This window comes from Atractosteus spatula, chromosome 8 (assembly GCF_055471065.1).
Source record: "Atractosteus spatula isolate fAtrSpa1 chromosome 8, fAtrSpa1.hap1, whole genome shotgun sequence".
Lineage (NCBI taxonomy): Eukaryota > Metazoa > Chordata > Actinopteri > Semionotiformes > Lepisosteidae > Atractosteus > Atractosteus spatula.
Window position 1 is genome coordinate 57,891,852 of NC_142713.1, and position 20,487 is coordinate 57,912,338.

Consider the following 20,487-nt stretch of genomic DNA (forward strand, 5'->3'; position numbering starts at 1 on the left):
ACAGTGGTGGTTTTCTCTTAGGTACCGTGTTCCCAATGTGTGTTTAAGATTCAAACCAACTATACGTTTGCTCTAGTCATAAGAATTAATTTAATGAGATACTCTTGACATAAAAGTAAGCCTCTTTGAGCCCCAGGTACCATGAGGTTAAATAAGACAAAAATCAGAGAGGAATTTGTCATGGATTTACTAGTGCTGCTTACACAACTAATGTACAGTAAATGGGTCCTTCAATGTATTCTTATAACAAATGCATGTAAACATCAGGGAACATGGTGAACTCTCTGACCTGCTAAAAAAAAAAAGTAACTGGAAAACAAAAGGCAGACAGCTTTGAATGAATGCTTCTTTTGTATAAGAGAACACATTGACTATGGGTCATGTTTTCACACTTCAAAAAAGTACAGCAGAGTATCTGTCGTCTTGAATGTACTAACAACAGGTGCCCAGGACACAAATTCCAATAAACTAATCTCCTAAATCTTCTCGCAAAACTCACCATTTAGATTACAACTGTTAAAACAGGAAGCATTTCAGGAAGGTGGCACAGCTGAGACAGAGGCTATTTTATCAGTAATAAAAGAAACACTGCGATTTGGCTGTTTTAACAAGGGGTCATCTTGATACTAAAAGTCTTCACACCAGCTGGTTTTCAATGTTGTTTCCCCATGACACACTGTTCTCCCTGTGCAGTAAGAGGACAGGCCTTAGGTTTCTGATTTTTTGTGGTCCAAATTCTCCCTCGCTAATCGGATCAGCAAGTCAAAGTGCAGTGTTCGGCTCCAGCGGAGGGGGCAGAACTAGGGCTCCATCGCAGTCGTGCTACTGCTATCTGCAGCCTCTGATGTGGTGTCCACGACCAGCCTCTGACGGTTTCCAAAGGCTGCATTCACTGCAAAGAAAACAAAGAGCTGTGTAAGCCCACAGACAACCTACAGCAATCCCTATGAAGGCTGAAAAATGTAAGACATTTCCACATGTAGAGGAATCCTACTCTGTTGGGCCCCTGAGCAAGGCCCTTCACCCCAGCTGCACCAGGGGTGTTGTATAAACGGCTGACCCTGCGCTCTGACCCCAAGCTTCTCTCTCCCTGTCTGTGTGTCTCATGGAGAGCAAGCTGGGGTATGAGAAAAGAAAAATTCCTAATGCAAAAAATTGTATAGGGTTAATAAAGTGATCTTGTATAAGTAAGCGGAAACCACAGCTCGGTACCTGCAGCGACGTCACTGATGTCCCAGATGCGCAGTCCTTCTTTCTGTCCACCAAAGGCATAAACAAACGGAAGGTCTGGACAGCAGGACGCACAGAATAGCACTCCCTGGTAAAGACACAAAGTAAGGATCTGGGTTTAAAAATCATTCTTGCTTTAATTTTCTTAAAAGTAGTTTAAGACGCCATTTAATATTTTTCCTTGCAGATACTATAGATACAGTATTACAGCATTAAACGGGAAAGATGAAAGAGCCCTCAGGGTGGAAGAGTGGTTACATGTGGACTGGAGGGAGGGAAAGAACCTTAAGCTTAGTTTTCCTGATCAATTCTATTCACCATTTTCATATCTCTGGAGTGGACAAGAGTCGGCTTGCTTCCCAGGATATCCCAGATCTTCACGTGCTTGTCTGAAGAGCATGTCACAAGGCACCCCTTTATCTGACTGCTCAGGTCCAAGCCTGGGAAAGAACAAGGCAAGAAAGTCGGGCTCTGTCCTGTGACATCAGGGCAGACTACAATGTACTAACATTTTTTAAAGCAAATATATGGTATAAAGAGTTTGCTGGGCGTTGTCATCTGAATTTTAATTAAAACATGAAGGAGACCAGAAAACAGCATAATGCAGAGTAAAGACACATAGGTGTATTCTATGTGTTTTGGAAAGATCAATTACTTGCTTTCCATACAATTTAAAGCCAGCAAGTATTGTGTTAATTAAATAAAACTATATACAGTACATACTTGTTCTTTAAATGCAAAGAATTAAGATCCAAAGTAGTCCACTAAAAAATGCATTTTCGGGTCCCATCTGAGCCACTTGATAGTGGGTTGGCCATTTGCAGAAAAAAAAGTTTTATATAAAGAGAAATATATTAAACACAATTATAAGAAAAAGTAGATAGTAGATTCTCACTATAGTGAATCCTGTAGGTAATAAATGTAAAAACCAAATCTGGTAACTGTTGATCACTGGAGCATTTAAAAGCTCACTTTGCGAGTACATACATTTCTGTAATACTAATGAACTAAACCAGTTTCATACCCGACACCTCTCCATCGTGAGCTCTGAGTGTAAAGACAGGCTTATCTGACCGTGCATCTAAACAGTAAACAAAGCCATCTTCTGTGCTGGTCTGCAAGACAAAACAAGTTTCAAAACATGAACACCAAATAAAATGAGACAAGAAAGGAATGGAATTACATTAATTCCGAGTGTGTTCAATCTAAGATCTGGCAATATACTTTCTAGTCGCTAGACTTTGAGTTTTCAGGAAGTTGAAGCTGTTAAATGTTTGGGAAGCTTACCAAAAAATTGCATGGAGAGAAATGGTTCCACACCACTCTCTCCACCTGGCCGCTGAATCTCCAGGTTCTGTGGTTCTCTTGTGGACTTCTACAATCATACAGGACTGCGGATCTGGAAGGAAAACACCAACGTGAATTTTCCTGTCCAAAGTTATGCTAAAATGGACAAAGGAACTCAAAGCTTGTAAACTTCAGAAATCAAAGGCCAGCCAGTTTTGGCATGTTCTATCCATCTTTAGAACAAACCATATAGGTCTTACTCAACAAATGTTAAACCAATGTTCTCTTCTAATTTTTAAAAATTAATTCCAGTTACATTTCCCTATTAATATGAGGGATATTTGTTTGTGTTTGAGTTTCACAATTTCTGATTGCTTCATACTTTGCTGCATCACATTCAAAACGAGTTTGGCCTCTGAGTTTTGAAAAGAGATTGAATTTTCAAATCATTTCGATGCTCGACTTATTTCACTGTGACTTAGTAAATCAATCCACAAAAATGATCTGTTCAAGAATGAACCGTTCGAGAACTGCACATCTCGATTTGCCAGCACGATCTGGGGTTTCACTATCACATCCTACCTTGCTGTGTCGCCTTTAATGTTCTGTGCGCAAAACCACCGAAGTTAAAGCACATATGCAGCTTAGAGGGAATATGAAACAAAACTTATTGGTGTGCCAGAAGGCTGAGCTGTGATGCAGAGTGCTTTAATCCCCTCCGTTTTGCATTCAAGTTTAAAAGTTATGCCACTCACTTATCAAACGATCCAGAAATCAGGGTCTGAGCTTCAAAGGGATGGAACTTCAGCGTCTGAACCTAAAAAAAAGGATATTTCCTAAATGTTACCTTATTAATAGAATTGTTTGGAGATAACTATAGTTAATGGAAAGTTTCCATAAAACAAAAGTTTTACAATTTTAGAAATGCTCTCGGGAATGAGACGGTTCAAGAGAAGCAAAATGGAACAGGATATGGTGTCTTCCAAAAACATTGACACCCTTGCACAGTTTTCACATTTTGCAGCTTTAAAGCTTGACAATATGCCACTTTGAAGTGGCAATTAATACTTGTTACATATACAATGTACGCCATGCACTCAAAGCCAAAAACTAAAAGAAAGAAGTAAATAGCTTTTTAGCATTCAAGTATATTCCACAATTGCAATTTTTTGATAGCCATTCAAGGTAGTGTGTTTACTTGGAAAATGAATGGTTAATGGACAGAAAACAGATAAGGATTTTTTTTATATAGTACGGATAAGGGGTAATTGCTCACTAGGAACAGTATTAGGACCACTGATCTTTTTGATTTATATTAATAATCTAGACTGGCATAGGTAGGTAACTACTGAAGTTTGCAGATGGTTCCAAACAGGAGGAGTAGTAAACAGCAAAGAATCTCCAGAGGAAATTCCACCACATTTAGATCAAATTCAGAATTGGGCAAACGCCTCCACTAAACCCTCCATCACCTCAGTTTAATGGACTAATATGTGGGAAGGGGTGTCTCTTACTGCCAAATGTCTGTTAAACCACAAATGATGTATTTTCAGCCCCAAAACTCAGTTTGATTATTTAAAAAGTGTATATATATATACACACACACACACTATATGTAATTTCTGGATATATACATCCATAACTTAATATATTGCTGCACTGTGCTGTTTATACTGTAAAAATACACTGTATTGTGTTACAGTCTAGTGTACCCTCTCTTCATCAGCCTAACAGGAGGAGGAGGAGGAGGAGGAGGAAAGAAGAGTCCAATACTGCTGGCTGTCCGTAAAATTACCCATTAATTATTTTTGGGTAATTTTGGTCATAGACTACTAAAAATCAATCTATCAAAGTTTATCAAATGCACAACAGTACAGCATGCAGCAGTAGTTGCTGGCAATGAAATGTCTTATGGATATAAAAGCTTTTTTTATTGAGGGACCTCAAAGATATGTACTAAATAAACATCAATTATAATATGTAAGATTTGCAGACAAATGAACATGTATAAATAACTAGTTTTCAGCAAACAGAGTAGACAGCAAACCACCTGCCTGGCCTGCCAGTCACTGTATCAAGTGATAATGGGTGGGGAGGGTCTGAAGGGTTAAAGGAACAGGGGCATACAGAAGGTATAATTTCACAGCTCCTCCCCCAGCTTGTGGGCTCTCAGGAGCTCCCAGTTGTATCAGCCAAAGCTAATGAAGCCTGACACTTGGCTTCCCGGCAGAAGAGGGCTCTCACTCTGATCTGAGCTAGGAGCCCAGCTGGCTGGAGGGACACTAGCGCTCTGCTACAAGACGGCAGGTAGGAATCAAGCAGATCAATTCATTTTCTAAAAAACTGTTTCATACTCACTGTGGGTTAGGATACACATCTGAGCATTAATAGGCAATAAGTGGCTACGCTACCTCTCCTATCATCTCGATCAATAATTTCCAACTGCTAAAGAGAGCTGAGAACATGAGCAAATATGGCTCGTTATAAAGAGCATGAAGTTTTTTTTGAACATGAAGAAATTCATTGTACATTTGGAAGTAGAAAGGAGAGAGAATTTTAAAATTGAATGTACGAAGGTGCCTTTTTCCAGTCCCCCAAGACCATGGGAAAATGAATGCGGACGAGTATAGAGTTGATTCTGCCACACTAGCAGTCGGGCACTAGTCAGGGCTTCGCACCCCTGCCCCTGGTCCAGCAGCAGCTCTCTCTCCACGGGTAGGGACTTTACAGATGGAGCTGCAAGTAGAAAAGGACCCCAGGGCAGCCTAATCAGTCTATATGTTGCTTCTGTCGAAGCAGAGTTACAGAAGTCACACGTGTTTAGCTGATTGACAATGCTTTTTTACTTTAAAGAAAAATAATAACATAAGTTACGGTTGCAATGCAGAATGAAAGAAAAATTCTAAACCGTTCTCTCTTTTCCCAGAGGCGCTCTCTGACTGCATTTTGAGGCGATTAATTATGATTTTGAGCTATTGATGTCTTTCTGATTGCATGTACAATGGCTCAGCAAACAAATGACTACACAGATTTAATAACATAATACATTTTGGGCTCATAGCTCATAAACCTAAATTAGGAATACTGAAAAGACTAATAAGAATAAAAAACAGACTTGCTGCTACCGATGGTCATTGACAGATTTTTAGCTAAACACACCCCATGTACGCTCACAGTACAGTAAGGGACACAGTAACGGGAACTTGGAGGAAATGACAAGGCTAGGCAGACTACTCTTTCATTAAAGAAGAATACTACAGTATATTCTGTTTCGACAAGTAAAGATCTGAATTGTAATGAAAAGTGTATTACAGTTCCAGGTCACAAGAGGCCCATTAAAGTGTGTCAAAATGAGAGCATAAGATGTTCTAATTTAGCTAAGTGCCTAATGGAAGGACTTCATGACTTTAATGAGTGAAGACCAGAGTGGGAATGCAGAGCTCTAGAACTTACCTAAAACATCAAAGCCAACACCTCTGTCATTATCACTTGTCTTAATGGTAGACAGTCCTGATAATACAGATGTGCAGGGACACATTGGATTTAGACATTATACCTTCTTTAAGCCCAATACTGGAAGTCCAAATCATTACAGTATGAGGGTTTAATTACTTTTATCCGAATTCAAAATTCAGAAACTGCAATTCTAATACTCAACTAACATCGACAGGACACCCCACCTATTAAGATGTTTTCTTATAGAAACAAAAAGCACAGTGCTTGAATACCCAGAGGTGTAAACAACACGGAATTGTGAGCTGTAAAACACAGTACCATGAAAATACAGGTAAAAAAGAAAACTATAGCAGAATATGGACAAACGCCAGACTGTAGACTTTATATATTCTTGCATCACTTGCCTGAAGTATGCAGCACCTGAAAAGGACATGCGGAGGTATTGCTATCTGATAAGGTTAAAAGGTGATTTTATTTGGCATTGCAGCCAGCTAGCAACTCAGCATTCAGGGCAAGGATGAACAACGTCTCATAAAGCTGAGACACTCCAACTCTAAAAACAACAGGGGAAGGTATGAAGGGCAACTATCATCCCCCATTTCTCCACGTTTGGGGACTACCCCTGGCTGAAGTCCTTGCAGAAGGAAGCATGACCCTTCGGGGTCAAAACTCAAAAAGTTGCTCTTATCGTAGGATCAGACTGCAATGATAATTAATGACGTGCTCAGAAAAAAAAAAGATTGCACTGGAATAGCATTTTTAATGCCAGGGGATCCCAGAATGCCTCGCATATAGGAGGGAATCCACTTCATTCACCACTGAAGCGCAGCCCTCACCTTGGAGGCATGTGGCTGCCCTTCTGTACAAGCAGCTCCACTACAGAGCAGATCAGGTGGAGAAGTGAAAAGCGACACTGACAGCATTAAGAGAGACTTAGAGGGACAGATTCTGCAAACACAGATGTGCAGGGACACATTGGATTTAGACATTATACCTTCTTTAAGCCCAATACTGGAAGTCCAAATCATTACAGTATGAGGGTTTAATTACTTTTATCCGAATTCAAAATTCAGAAACTGCAATTCTAATACTCAACTAACATCGACAGGACACCCCACCTATTAAGATGTTTTCTTATAGAAACAAAAAGCACAGTGCTTGAATACCCAGAGGTGTAAACAACACGGAATTGTGAGCTGTAAAACACAGTACCATGAAAATACAGGTAAAAAAGAAAACTATAGCAGAATATGGACAAACGCCAGACTGTAGACTTTATATATTCTTGCATCACTTGCCTGAAGTATGCAGCACCTGAAAAGGACATGCGGAGGTATTGCTATCTGATAAGGTTAAAAGGTGATTTTATTTGGCATTGCAGCCAGCTAGCAACTCAGCATTCAGGGCAAGGATGAACAACGTCTCATAAAGCTGAGACACTCCAACTCTAAAAACAACAGGGGAAGGTATGAAGGGCAACTATCATCCCCCATTTCTCCACGTTTGGGGACTACCCCTGGCTGAAGTCCTTGCAGAAGGAAGCATGACCCTTCGGGGTCAAAACTCAAAAAGTTGCTCTTATCGTAGGATCAGACTGCAATGATAATTAATGACGTGCTCAGAAAAAAAAAAGATTGCACTGGAATAGCATTTTTAATGCCAGGGGATCCCAGAATGCCTCGCATATAGGAGGGAATCCACTTCATTCACCACTGAAGCGCAGCCCTCACCTTGGAGGCATGTGGCTGCCCTTCTGTACAAGCAGCTCCACTACAGAGCAGATCAGGTGGAGAAGTGAAAAGCGACACTGACAGCATTAAGAGAGACTTAGAGGGACAGATTCTGCAAACACAGCATATAGTTACCTGAGGCTCACAGCCCAGCTCTCACAAGAATGCCATAAGATCCCTTTATTGGCCATATACAATTTCTTGTATTAGGAATTTGTCTTTTCGCATACTCCTTGCCCTCCATGAGACACACAGACAAGGAGGGAAGCTTGGGGTCATAAGGTCTTAAAGGACCTACAGCACGGTTTTCCAGTGTCACCTTACTGGTTTGGAAAAAGGAGAGATTTCTTCATCATTTGAATTAAGGCAGACCAGACCGCAAGAGCCCAGAACATCAGAGTTAGCACCACTATTACAGAAACTGCATGAATCTTTACAGCGAGTGGGTGATAATCTCGATCAGTCTGAGATTCCTAACTCACAGAGGTCCTCCTACTGAACTGCTTGGTATGACGGTGTTGACTGGTGCCATAAAAAATATGGTCTTTAGTATCGCCTCATCACTGTATATTTTGTCAAAATGATTTTAAAGTAAAACTGTTTGAGCTATGGAGTTCAAGTTATTCTTTAGCATTGTTTTTCTGTCTGAAAAACTGTTTTCCCTCAGTAGTATTAACTGATAGAAAAACTGCATTTTTTTTCCTTCTAACAAAACATTCCATAAAGATTTTATCTATTTTGTGTTTTAAATCAAGAAACATACGGGGTCCTGCAAAGCAATTTAGAGGGCTTCTAAGTAACCATGGGCTTTGAAGCCAAGACAAACAGTAATCTCATGTAAAGGCGACCTGAATACCCCACAAAGATATTTCTCAAGAAATACTACTATTACTAGAAGGTTCTGACAAATTTATTACTGAGAAATGATGCTGCCATTGTGGGCACAACAAGATACCCAATGATTCTCATTATCACTACTACTAATACAGAGAATTCAAAATAAGCCAGTCCTCAAGCACAATAAAAAGGGTGATGGATTTATCCATTTTCTCATTATCCATGCTGGGAAAATGCATTTAGACGTCAACAGTGTTGCCAGTGTAGGACATGAACATGTCAGGAAGCATAATAGTTATGCAGCAGGGCACAGTATCCAAGTGAATGTCCACTCACCCCTACATGTGATCTTTCATCTACACTGGCTAGAGGTCTATGCTGAAAGAGAAGGTCTGAGATGAATCCCGCTCTTTAAAACATGCTATTGTTCTAGGACACAGGAACAGACCAACCAGTGTTTAATCTACTGCATTCTCTCAGTGCACTGAAAGACCAGACAATACCAGCCAAATCAAAACAACTGTTGCTTCCACTAAGCCATTGGTTTTGAAGACCAGGATTAGTTCCGACAGCACTAAAGCCAGATTTCTTTGCTACTATATGGGTTACACTGGTCCGATACAGAAAAAAGACACCACTAACCGAGTTCACAAACCAGCTACAAGATCTTCTAAGCCCATAAGAAGTTGCAAGTAATTATTTAAGCTTAACGATGGAAGTGGATCCAACACCATATTCTCCTTGAGATCAACCAATATTAAAACCAAGCATGATATGAAAACCGGCCTGATTTGATCCAATTTGCACCTGTACAACTCAATATACTTTCCTTTAAAGCTCAGTCACATACTGAATACCCAATTCTTTTCAAGAAATGCAAGAAATGTGAAAAGGGACTGCCATCTTTTCTCTTTTTTTCTAATGCTGAGAAATGAAAATTAGATTACAGTTTGTCATGGCTTCAAAGTACATGGTTGGCTTGGAAGCCTACAAAGCTACTTTACAGGACCCAAAAGGTTTAGTTGATTTTAAACAATGAAAGAGATATAATGTTAGTTGAACATTTTGAGGGGGATGCTAATCTTCAGGTAGTCTTCAGGAAGAAAAGAAATGGCTAAAAATAAGCGATTCACCGACCAATTTAATGATCTCCTTTCAGAAATCAGTTCATTAACATATAAACCTTTTAATACTGAAATTAAATTTTAATACTGGGCAATGGGGGGTCATTAGTTTTCTTACAAAGCAAGAAATCTCTGTTAATGTTCTGGCAATGTCACTCAATGTTCCACTCATGGGACATCATGTTCCTAAACAATTTCCCACAGTGGTCAACACACTACGTTTCTTTTTAATCTCGTAGGGATGACAGTGTCTTTTGTCCCAATCACTTTTGTCCTTGCACTTCCCAGGTGAAATGGCTTTACGGAGCACTGTGTGGCACGTGGCCTCTCTGACCTGTCTCCTGGTTCATGCGGCCCTCTCCTCACCTCTCCATCCCCACCCAGGGCGGCCCTACCAGTCGGCTTTCTCTGCCGCCAGAACCGAGGGCATGGTGGGCGGCCCCCAGAAAGTGGTCACCTTCGACAAGCTGTTCGTCAACGTCGGGGACGACTTCAACCCTGACACGGGGCGGTTCCGCTGCCGGGTGCCCGGGGTGTACTACTTCGCCTTTACCGTGGGGAAACATCCCCGGAAGAGGTTGTCGGTCATGCTGGTGAAAAACGGCCAGGAGGTGCAGGCCATCGTGTACGACGAGCACCGGCACAGGAGGAGAAAGGTGCAGAGCCAGAGCGTCATGCTCAGCCTGCAGCCCATGGACACCGTCTGGCTCCTTCTGCACGGTGACGCCAAGTACGCCTTGTACAGCAACAAGGGGCCGTACACCACGTTCTCTGGCTACCTGGTGTACCCCGATCTCCCCCCTGGCTACCTGAACAAGCACGTAGCCGCCCAGCCCCCAGGGCAGCCCCACTCGGGGTGCCCTCCCTTGTGGGCTCACGAGTCCAAGCACGCCCTGCTGTCGGAGCCGTGGGCGGCGATGGCGGAGGAGGAGGAGGAGGAGGAGGAGCCCCGCTCTGCCTTTTCTGTGGCCAGGACGCACTCCCTCCTGGGAGAGGCCACCAGCAGGGCGGAGAAGCAGGCGCTCGGCTTCGACGTGGAGTACGTCAACATCGGGGGCCACTTCGACAAATCCTCGGGGCGCTTCACCTGCCGCTTTCCCGGAGCCTACTACTTCTCCTTCACCGTGGGCAAGCACCCCTCGAGGTGCGTCTCGGTGAAGCTGGTGAAGAACGCGGGCGACGTCCAGGCCATGGTCTTCGACGAAGACGACTCCAAGCACCGGGCGATGCAGAGCCAGAGCCTCATGCTCTACCTTCGCGAGGGCGAGACCGTCTGGCTGTACAGCCAGCCACACGAGCGATTCGCTGTCTACAGCAACCAGGGCCGGTACATCACTTTCACGGGATTCCTGATCTACCCCGAGTCTGCCCCACGCCGCGCTCAGAAGCATCTGGCTAGAACTCGCTTTTAGCATCTTCTGCATTGTGCAATCGGAGTACCGCGCAGGAGTTTTCTCTTCGTATTCAACTCTTAGCACATGTATGTCCACTTTATTCACCTGCCCCCTCTTTGTTTAAGCATGTACAGTGTGTACATATTAAAGATCGAAAAAACTCTACGCCGACACTATATTCTCACTGAAATTGTTAATGCTAACGAATATTTATCAAACATTATCTCATTGTCAGGTGTTTGCCTGGTTGTGAATTTTATCTAGAATCTTTTTAATTTAATTCGACGCTTCTACAGCGTTTGCAAATCCTCCTAATTTTGGCAACATCTGCAAACTTGAAAAACTATTCCATAATCTGGATGATTATAACCATATATAATTAGAATAATTTGAAAAGAGCAGAGGTCCTCATACAGATCCCCATGTTATTCCACTTACAACATCACCCTAACTGTACCCTCTATTTTTTTTACTCATGAAAACGACATTCTTTAAAAATACAACGTGTAGCTGAAGAACACTTTCTGTAAACAGATGTGAAGGATGTTAAAAGCAGTGAACGAATGAAGCCAGTGCCCTTACCTTGTCTGTGTGGCGCGTCAGCGTGGAGGCTGGTTTGCCCTGTGTCAGGTCCCACAGTACCACAGTGTTATCTGCAGAGGCACTGGCTAACACATTTCTAAAAGAAAGAGGGGAACAAAAAAAATACCTTACCGACCACAAACACTGCCACTGCCACAGGAGGTCTTCCACAGCAGGGCTCACACAGCAAGAGGAGCCGGGTAACAATTTTGGCCAGAGGATACTCCAAGGTGTTCGCAGCTCGGACATTCCCTCACCCATCAATGTGCCACAACACCTACCTCTTTCTCGGAGCTATAAATTACTGCATTTATTGACTGTAACTGAATAACACGGACCGAACTCGCCTTTACGGAAGACGCGCACCGTCGGAACAGCACACTTTCAAATGTGAAGTTTTAAGTTTGTAGAGTGAACTTACCGGACTAGCTTGTTCCACGAGAGGTCCAGCACCGCATCGGAATGACCCTCCAGTGCCTCTGCTGCTGCACTCTGAAACATCAACACTTCCGATAATGTACTGAGAGAATTCATTTTCTTGAGCTTTAAGACCAGAGGGGAAGGAGCAGTTTTACTGCTGGACTAGGTCAGAACACCCGAAGAAGGCTCCACAGCTGAAACCCTGTGTCCCTTTCCTGTTCCTTCGCAGCCTATGCATGCTGATGCGGTTACCTACTTGAACTAGGTCAGTAAATAGCCAATTCCTCAATGATAAATCCCATCCAAATAAGCACAGACCACAGCAAAGAGATTGCTGATGGTTGTTTAACGGAGATTTACATAAAAACGTTTTTGCCATACTATGTATAAGTGGCACGGAGAGCAAACAATAAAAGACCTTTTTGTTTTTCTTTTTCTTCTTGGCTAACTTCTTGCTCCCAAGTGAGAAGACCGGCTCTAAGCAATCCACCACATCCAGGTCCCACACATCTATCACAGGAGTCATGTTGCCAACAGCAGCAAAGTTGCCTACAAAGGGGTTAAATCAAAGAAAACAGTTTATGAAAACAGTGAATTGATTCACTCAAGGTTAAAACACACACAAAAAAACATTACAGTAAACCCTCAGTTTAATGGGGGAAGGGGCGTCTGTTATTACCCAATGTTTGTTCAATCACAAATGATATTTTTTCCATCCCAAAAACACACTATGATAAGAGAAAAATATACTTGTGCTTTATATTGTTAGACAGTATATACATGTAAATATTGATTTTTTTAACAATTGCAATAAACACAGTCCATGAAAATTGTTCCTTTTATCGTAAATATACAAGCTTTTTATTTCATGAGTCATAAATATACAGTATAAAATTAACTCAAGCAAACAAAACACCAACCCATCTTAAGCAGCTGACCTTACTCTATAGGGCACCTGAATTACAAACCTGTTGAATTTAACCCATATTTAACTTTGTTTTTATTAATATTGCATTTTATCATTACTGTGGAGAAAATGTGGTATTTCTGGTTTAACACTCACAATTCTTGTTTAGCAGATTTTGTCCATTAAATCTGAAGTTCATTAAGACAAAAGCCGTTAAACTGAAAGATTACTGTATACAGTTTTGCAACTTCTGGTAATCCTGATGTCCAACCAAATTTTTCAAAAGGTACAGTTTCATTACTGTTTCATACATTTGCCAATGATACTTACTACACACTTTTTTGCTTTCGTTTTATACACACAAAAAAATTCTGAGACTTTCAAGTTATAAAGCAGTTCACTTTATGCAAGAGATGAACATAAAAGCTTCTTCAATATAAATCTGTTCTAACTGTACAGTGTTCCTCCTTGACGAAGTTGGTCACATCTGGTGCCCTGCAAATGCTTAGCTCATGGTCTCTTTCCTTCTAGTATCGCAGAATGTTTTAAGGTGGTCACATTTATGGTTTGCATGAAACCTGAAATGTATTAATCCCTCTCTGCCTCATTACCCTGCTGAGATCAGTGCTTTCTGGGGACCACTGCCCCTTCTGGATTTTGCACCTGCCGAAATCTTAATCACAGGTGTTTCTACTTGGAGCACATTTTTAAATTGGATTGGTGAAATATATTAACCCTGTGTCTAACCGTATTTCTGAGCTTCAGAACCCCCCTCATTCAGGAAGTGTCTGTTAATCGTGCATTTATCATCTGAAGGAACAGGGTAAAGTTCTGTAAGCTGAAGCTGTTGGAAATAATATGCTTGAATAATATCTTCTTGAAACCGAGTACAATGCAGACACAAATTAACTAAAAGCCTGACCAAGTAAGAAGATACAATTGCGGACATTAATTATCAGTGAATATTTGGAGCTGAACAAAACATAAAACCAACAGGACAAGGGTTGGGAACCACTGGTTTAAATGTTGTTAAAATATGTGATTTTTTGTTTATTTTGACAAGACCGAAGTTCTACTGATTGGCTTTCCTTCTCAACTCTTAAACTGGCAACTGCAGTTTGACTATTGATGGTTGAGGAATCAGTACAATTACTTGGGACATGTTCTGAGGATTTTATGCTAATCAACCTGAATCCAATGAAACCAATTTCTCCCAATCCAATGAAGAAAAGCTAAAGCATATTTTGTCCTTTGCTTGGCAATTGCAGTGCACAATGCTCACTAGTATAAACATTTTAACCAGCTCCAGGATGTTCATAACTCTGCTGTTTGGATTTTAACCAAAGCTAAATTGCATGAGTCCAAATCTGCTGTTTTAGTTTTTTTGCAGGAAGTCTTTACAAATTTCAGAATAGGATTCAACATACTGCTGTTCACTTTTAAGGCACTAAAGAGTTCTGGGATTTTGTGGATCTTTGGGAACTGACATCTTTCCATTTCTAATACAAGGCTACAATCCAAGCGATTTCTGTCCTGTTGCTCCAGAGCAGTGGAGTGATTTTGAGATCTTTCAGGTCAGTCAGCACTTTCAAATTCTGTTTAATGTTTGAATGTGTACATACCTGTATCTTTTGACTATTGTACAGCATCTTGAGATAGTGTGTCATGAAAAGAGTTACATAAAAATAAAGATTTTTTCAAGGAGAAACAACATTATGTAGCAAATTAATCTAGCATTCTCCAAGCTTATCTCGCAAATCAGATAGCACTTTCACACCCGTCTTAAAATGTACTTTTCTACAGTAGATCTTAATTTGTTTTTATTTCCCAAATGTACATGTCATTAATTTACATAGTAATTTTTTCTTGTTTTTGCCGGTAACAATAAACAAGAGTTGAGATAAATTAGTAAGGAGTGTAAACCATAGGAAATTTAGACGAGGCTTTTATCCAAAATTATATATATCTACACTTGTTTATGTAGTTGGGTATTTTATTGGAATAATTCAAGTACCTTGCTCATGAAAACAAAAAAAATGTATCTCACCCTTAATTTTAACAAACAACCTTCCAGTTACCAGTCCAAAACCCATGTCTGCCCCTATAACCACACCAGTAGTATTAAATTTATGGTTTTACCTGCTCTTTCTTCAGGGCTGGGGTCAAAGTTCAGCCACTCTACACACAAAGGATAGGCAGGCAGGAGGATGTCATGGTGCACATAAAAGGAGCCCTCTTCACAGTTGTAAACTGAAGGCACAGAGAAAAGAAACGGTGTCATTTCCAATTCTGGAATCGTCCACTCAAATGAGGAGTTTCCTGCGGAACACTTGAGACATGCAAGAAAAAAAAAACAACCTTTTTCTTTTACTATCATAAAAAATTAAGAACCTTTAGAAGCACAAAAACCAACAAGCAATTGATAACTGTGAGTGCATGAAAAATTGTTTTAAAAGCACCTTTGGCATAAACATAGAAAGTAATTTTTGCTTTCAGTGGTACAAGAGGTTTTAAGATGCAGTTTGAGCTTGCAGATTTAATGACTTCAGCAATAGCATTGATGTCATTAATATTCTACAGCAATTATGGAGATTTGCTAAACCATTATAGAGTTTTAGATGGTAATACGCACCATGTACTTCTAGGTTACAACAATCCTTCTCTGCTCTGCCAGCAACAATAAGGTTGTCATTAGGTCTGATCTGAAAATCTTCCCGCTCGTAATGATCCTAGAGAATAAAGTTTAAACAGGGGTAGCTGCAAGTACTTCTTCATATACAAAATATATACATTCAATGAAGAGCTTTATATAAATATTAATTTAAACCATTAGTAATGAAACAAAACAAAACCTTGGTTGGGTTTCTAGAGCAAAATAAGACAAAAGGCAACACTTCTAGAACGATGTATTTCATAATGTCGTGGTAAGTATGCTTTCAGAAAAAAACAGGTAAACGTTCAACATACATCAGTGACATGTCACTGGACAGATTCATTAGAATTATGAAGTGAAATAAAAATAGTGATGCAGAAACAGTGCAAAGCACTGCGATTATACTCACAGTATCTTTAATAGTGATGTAAGGATCTTCTTCATTAGTGCAAAAGACTGTGAGTCCTGCCAGGCTGTCACCCAAGTTCGCTGCAGCTAAACACAGGTATAAAGCATAAAAATTACTCCCAATATAAACATAACTTATTTCTATTCTTTTCAAGAGTTAGGCTTATGTGAAAAGTGCAATGTCAACATGTACTGTGATAGACAGATCATTAACTTTGTGGAATACTCACAAAGGTATTTTACCAATTTAATCCCAGCATCAATGTTTCAAAACAACTGAAGGTCATTCATTAAATTGTAGAAAGCAAATATTTAAGAAGCTCTCCACCTAACTGCATTGGCTTTAAAATCTAAATTCAATAGGGATGCACCGATATGGAATTTCTGGGCCCACAACGATAACCGATAATTAACAGCTTGTTGTGGCCGATACAGATACCGATAATTTTACTTTTTTGCATTTTAAAACAAGTTCACACTATAATCCCCTGTTGATGTGTAATGAGGGTAAGAAAGCTAAAACTCTGTAAAGCTTGGCATGCTCATTGGAAGTCCATATGTCTGTTGTGAAGCTAATGTCTCTGACATTAGCTTTGATCAGGTTGTGTACGTGTGTCGCAACAACATCATACAGAGCTGGCAAGGCAACATCAGAAGAGCAGTGGCGGCTTGGGAGAGTATAACAGGGTTCCAAACGCTCAATTCGTTGACGGAATCCTCGATCCTCCACAATCGGAAAGGGCTGATCATCAAGTGCCATAAACTCCATGTCTTGATTGCATTAGCCTTCGGACTGTCCTTGGCAAATATCCTGCAATTTACACATGCCTGTTGGATAGGCACCGCTGCACTTGCTACTGTTCTTGTTCTCTTGCTAACGCTAGCTGCCTCATATTCTTTAAATAAATCATTGGAATGACGAGTTTTCAAATGCCTAATTAGATCAGTGGTATTGAAACTCTTTACTTTGTTTCCTCCTCGCTGTACTTCGGCTGAACATTTGTTGCAGATTGCAATTCTGTTGTCTTCTGCTGAAATGGTGAAAATGCTCCACACCGCCGACATTTTCACTCTCCAGCAACTGTACTGTACCCAGTCAAGTGTGTCAGTGTGTGCACTAGTTGTGCACACAAAAATAGGGCACTGCATTATCGGTTGTAATTATCGGCTGTATTGGAACAATAATGATACATTTTCCTAGTTATCGGAGAATAAAATATCGGCCTCGGATACATCGTGCACCCCTAAATTTAAGTATAGATCTGCTTTAGAATCAACAGCAAAATCAAAAATCAGATGCCACACTTGGAAACTATGGGGAAGTGCTCATACAACTGAGTGCAGGAAGCCCTTCTTTACACTAAGGACAAGGTTAAATCCAACGCTTTCTTGAGAGAAGCCAAAAAAAAATCAGCTTTAATAACTTGGTGGGACAACCTGCAGCAACCCTTTCCGTAAAGAAGATCCTCCTGTTCTCGATTTTAAATCCATTTCCACATAGTTTCCACTTGTGTCCTCTGGTGTTTCAGAGATTCTTAAGTCCACTGCCTGAACTTTATCAAGGCCTTTGAAAATTGTAAATACTTGTATAAGGTCACCTAGTGGTCTTCCTTGTGTAAGATTAAAAAGGTTCAGTTCGTCCAGGCTCATTCTTTGAAGCCCTAGAATGCATCTAAGCACTCTTCTCTGGACTGCTTGCAGAGCAACAATTTTTCAACAAGGTGAGCAAAACTGTATACAACATTACAAATGAATTGTGAATTACACATCTACAAAACTGAAAATACTAATTATGCATCACAATTTGCAGAAATATGTTGGGTTTAACTTTGTACCATGTACAAGTTGTCTTCTTCTATTCACTTAATACAATTAGACCAGGAGTGTTTAAACCTTTGCACACAACTGTAATCCTAATATAACATTACATGATTGGAATTCTATCCCTATGATGATATACTGTAACATCTCTCTTTATCAATGTTTCACCATGATGTCTAGAAGATATAAGCAATATAAAATAATGACACCTCATCGGTCAGGTGTTTGTCCAGTTTTGAATGTTATATACAATACTTTATACTGAAATGTCTGTTAATGCTAATATTTTGGTAAATGTGATTCATTTACTAAGTATACCAGAATCCAGATTACCAATATAAATTAAGAAAAGAGTGGATTTTGCACACTGCGTTGTAGGAACATGGAACACGCTTCCTGCTGTGTTGTTGAAGCTGATACTTTAGCTTCTTTCAAGAAAACTGAATAAAATCCATGTATTAACTACTGAAAAACAAACAAACAAATGAGACAGATGGCTAAATATTCCCCTCTCATTTGTTTCGTTTTGATCTAAATCCAAGCAGGATTTTTTTTTGTCAAATGAGTTTTACACAGCACTGCCACAACTGAGGATGAGAAAAGTCAACTAGAAGAGCACTTTCGAATATTAAGCCCACCTGTGTCTTCCTCGTCATACTTATCCAGCCCATATTCAGCCAGCTCATCCACCTCCCCTCTGTCGCTCTCGTTTTCATCTTGCTCCTCTGCGTCTTGTGAGGCTTGGGTCTCATCACTCATCTCCTGTCCACTGCCCATCCCCTCATCAACATCTTCCTCGCCTTCCTCTGTTACCTCCCTGAAAACAACTGACAGGTCACTGGACACGCAGAGCTCATCACAGCACCTTTTTCCAAAGCCTGCTTCTCCTTTGACTCCTTCCCCTCCCAGAGAAGCAAAGCTATTCATTGCTTCCCCGATTGTCGTGATACCTCTCTGACAAGCCTCGGGTACATAGAAGACGTTTTGAACATCCACTTGCATCAACTCTCTCATACACAAAGCACCACCCATTTTTTTACATCGCAGATAAACTGTCTTGAAAATTCACTCCTTCAGGCACCGGGTAAAATTTCAGAGAAAAACTTTCACTGTAGTAATACTGTAGGCATCCTGTTGCAGTTCTTTGCTTTATTCTCTTCACTGGTTTAAATTAGGTGTTGTCATCCTGTCAATGTTTTCCTTTCCAGCCACAGAACTTCGGAATGAATTTCAAAGTTTAATACAACATTTTAGTTATAGCACCGTGTTGTACAGTTATAAAATGCTTTCAGGGATTCCGATACATTTTAATCACTTCATTCCTATCAAGATCTTACTAAGTTCTGCCTAGTCGCCACTATTCCACACCTCCTCGTTTTAACCCCTCCATTAACTGCTCAACAGGTAAAATAAATTTACCCTAGCTCCTCTTTCGCTTCGCTGACAAGACGTTGCAGCTCCTCTTTGCTCAACTCCACCTGAAAATAATAAGAACACCTAGATAAAACTGCAAATATTTGTTTTTTTCCCTGTTAACACATAAAAAGTGAACCAGCCTTCAACACTAACATTATTAAACTTTTATATTTTGGCACTTATGCAATATATCTATATAATGATATTAATTAATAACAAGAGCAGTTAATACTAATATATCTGTAATTGCTAAATTCGTATTTTTTCCCCTTAAATTATATTTAAGTACAGTACTTACTTTATCTGGAGTTTCTTTGGCAACTCCTCGCTTCACCCATCCAACACAAGTGATCTGGCAACTCATTGTTTGTGAAAAACAATAGTCTGTTTATACTGTTATTATTAACCTTGGGACCCTATTTAGATCAATAGAGACCCTATATTAAAACACACCACACAGCCTGAATCGCTCACGTGTGCGAATCTTGTTTGGGTCCGTTTCGGCAGCGACTCGACTCGACTCGACTCGATGACGATATTTGCTGCCTAACGCACTGCCTGTGTTGATCACGCTAGACAATTCTTTAATCTTCGTCGTTTCATACGACAAAATGACGCAAATTCCAATTAGGAGAGGTTACCATGAAACATACTGCAATTAGAAACAATACGTATTCTGTGATTGCTGCAATATAATCGTTTGGGTTTGATTACATTATGCGCCACGATAATTAATCAAATCGATATCAAAATTCAACATTGAGCTGCAAGTCATCTCTGAAATAGCGGGTTCAAAAATTCTAACGAGGTACAGCAATGTAAAACTAAAATATGGAGACGCTGATGTGCATAAACTGGTACATTACATACAATAGACTCCTGATTGCGACAGACGTCTTAACGTAGTCAATAAAATAGGACAGGTAGTTCATATTGCTTCTACAATGAAAGCAAATAGAATAATTCTGGCCAGCATTGTTCCATAAATTACTGGGGCTAGCTATACCTGAGGTTTGTCTAATTCTGTTATTTAAATTTAAGTCCTTAGAATTGCCACCCTGCAGCTCACAACTGGCAGCCCACTAAACCAGGTCAGTACGTGGATGGGAGACCTCTTGGGAAAAATGAAGGTTGCTGCTGGAAGAGGTGTTAGTGGGGCCAGCAGGGGGCGCTCACCCTGTGGTCTGTGTGGGTCCTAATGGTCCATTATAGTAACGGGGAC

The 20,487-nt window shown here is 40.4% G+C and overlaps 2 protein-coding genes across 2 annotated transcripts; one reads left to right on the forward strand and one right to left on the reverse strand.

Annotated features, from left to right (window-relative positions):
• Positions 1 to 170: 170 nt before the first annotated feature.
• pwp1 (PWP1 homolog, endonuclein) lies at positions 171 to 19,773 on the reverse strand. The gene is made up of 15 exons (XM_088923339.1): positions 19,564 to 19,773; positions 19,269 to 19,327; positions 18,488 to 18,666; positions 16,030 to 16,115; positions 15,600 to 15,696; positions 15,107 to 15,217; positions 12,479 to 12,609; positions 12,062 to 12,132; positions 11,641 to 11,737; positions 3,273 to 3,334; positions 2,518 to 2,629; positions 2,255 to 2,345; positions 1,549 to 1,670; positions 1,213 to 1,318; positions 171 to 892 (listed from the first exon to the last, which is right to left on the reverse strand). The coding sequence occupies exons 1-15, from the start codon at positions 19,627 to 19,629 to the stop codon at positions 801 to 803; spliced, it is 1,482 nt and encodes a 493-aa protein (XP_088779465.1). The 5' UTR covers positions 19,630 to 19,773; the 3' UTR covers positions 171 to 800.
• Positions 9,932 to 11,076, forward strand: c1qtnf13 (C1q and TNF related 13). Its single transcript, XM_088924062.1, has one exon. The coding sequence runs from the start codon at positions 9,958 to 9,960 to the stop codon at positions 11,074 to 11,076; it is 1,119 nt and encodes a 372-aa protein (XP_088780188.1). The 5' UTR covers positions 9,932 to 9,957.
• Positions 19,774 to 20,487: the final 714 nt, after the last annotated feature.

Excerpts from the sequence above, each read along its gene's own strand:
- c1qtnf13 (XM_088924062.1), top strand. The coding sequence starts at position 9,958 with ATGGCTTTACGGAGCACTGTGTGGCACGTGGCCTCTCTGACCTGTCTC.
- pwp1 (XM_088923339.1), bottom strand. The coding sequence starts at position 19,629 with ATGAGTTGCCAGATCACTTGTGTTGGATGGGTGAAGCGAGGAGTTGCC. Across the intron at positions 16,116-18,487 it reads GTATGACGAGGAAGACACAG|CTGCAGCGAACTTGGGTGAC; the intron begins GTGGGCTTAATA and ends ACCTGTGTTTAG. Across the intron at positions 2,346-2,517 it reads TCTCTCCATGCAATTTTTTG|ACCAGCACAGAAGATGGCTT; the intron begins GTAAGCTTCCCA and ends TTTGTCTTGCAG.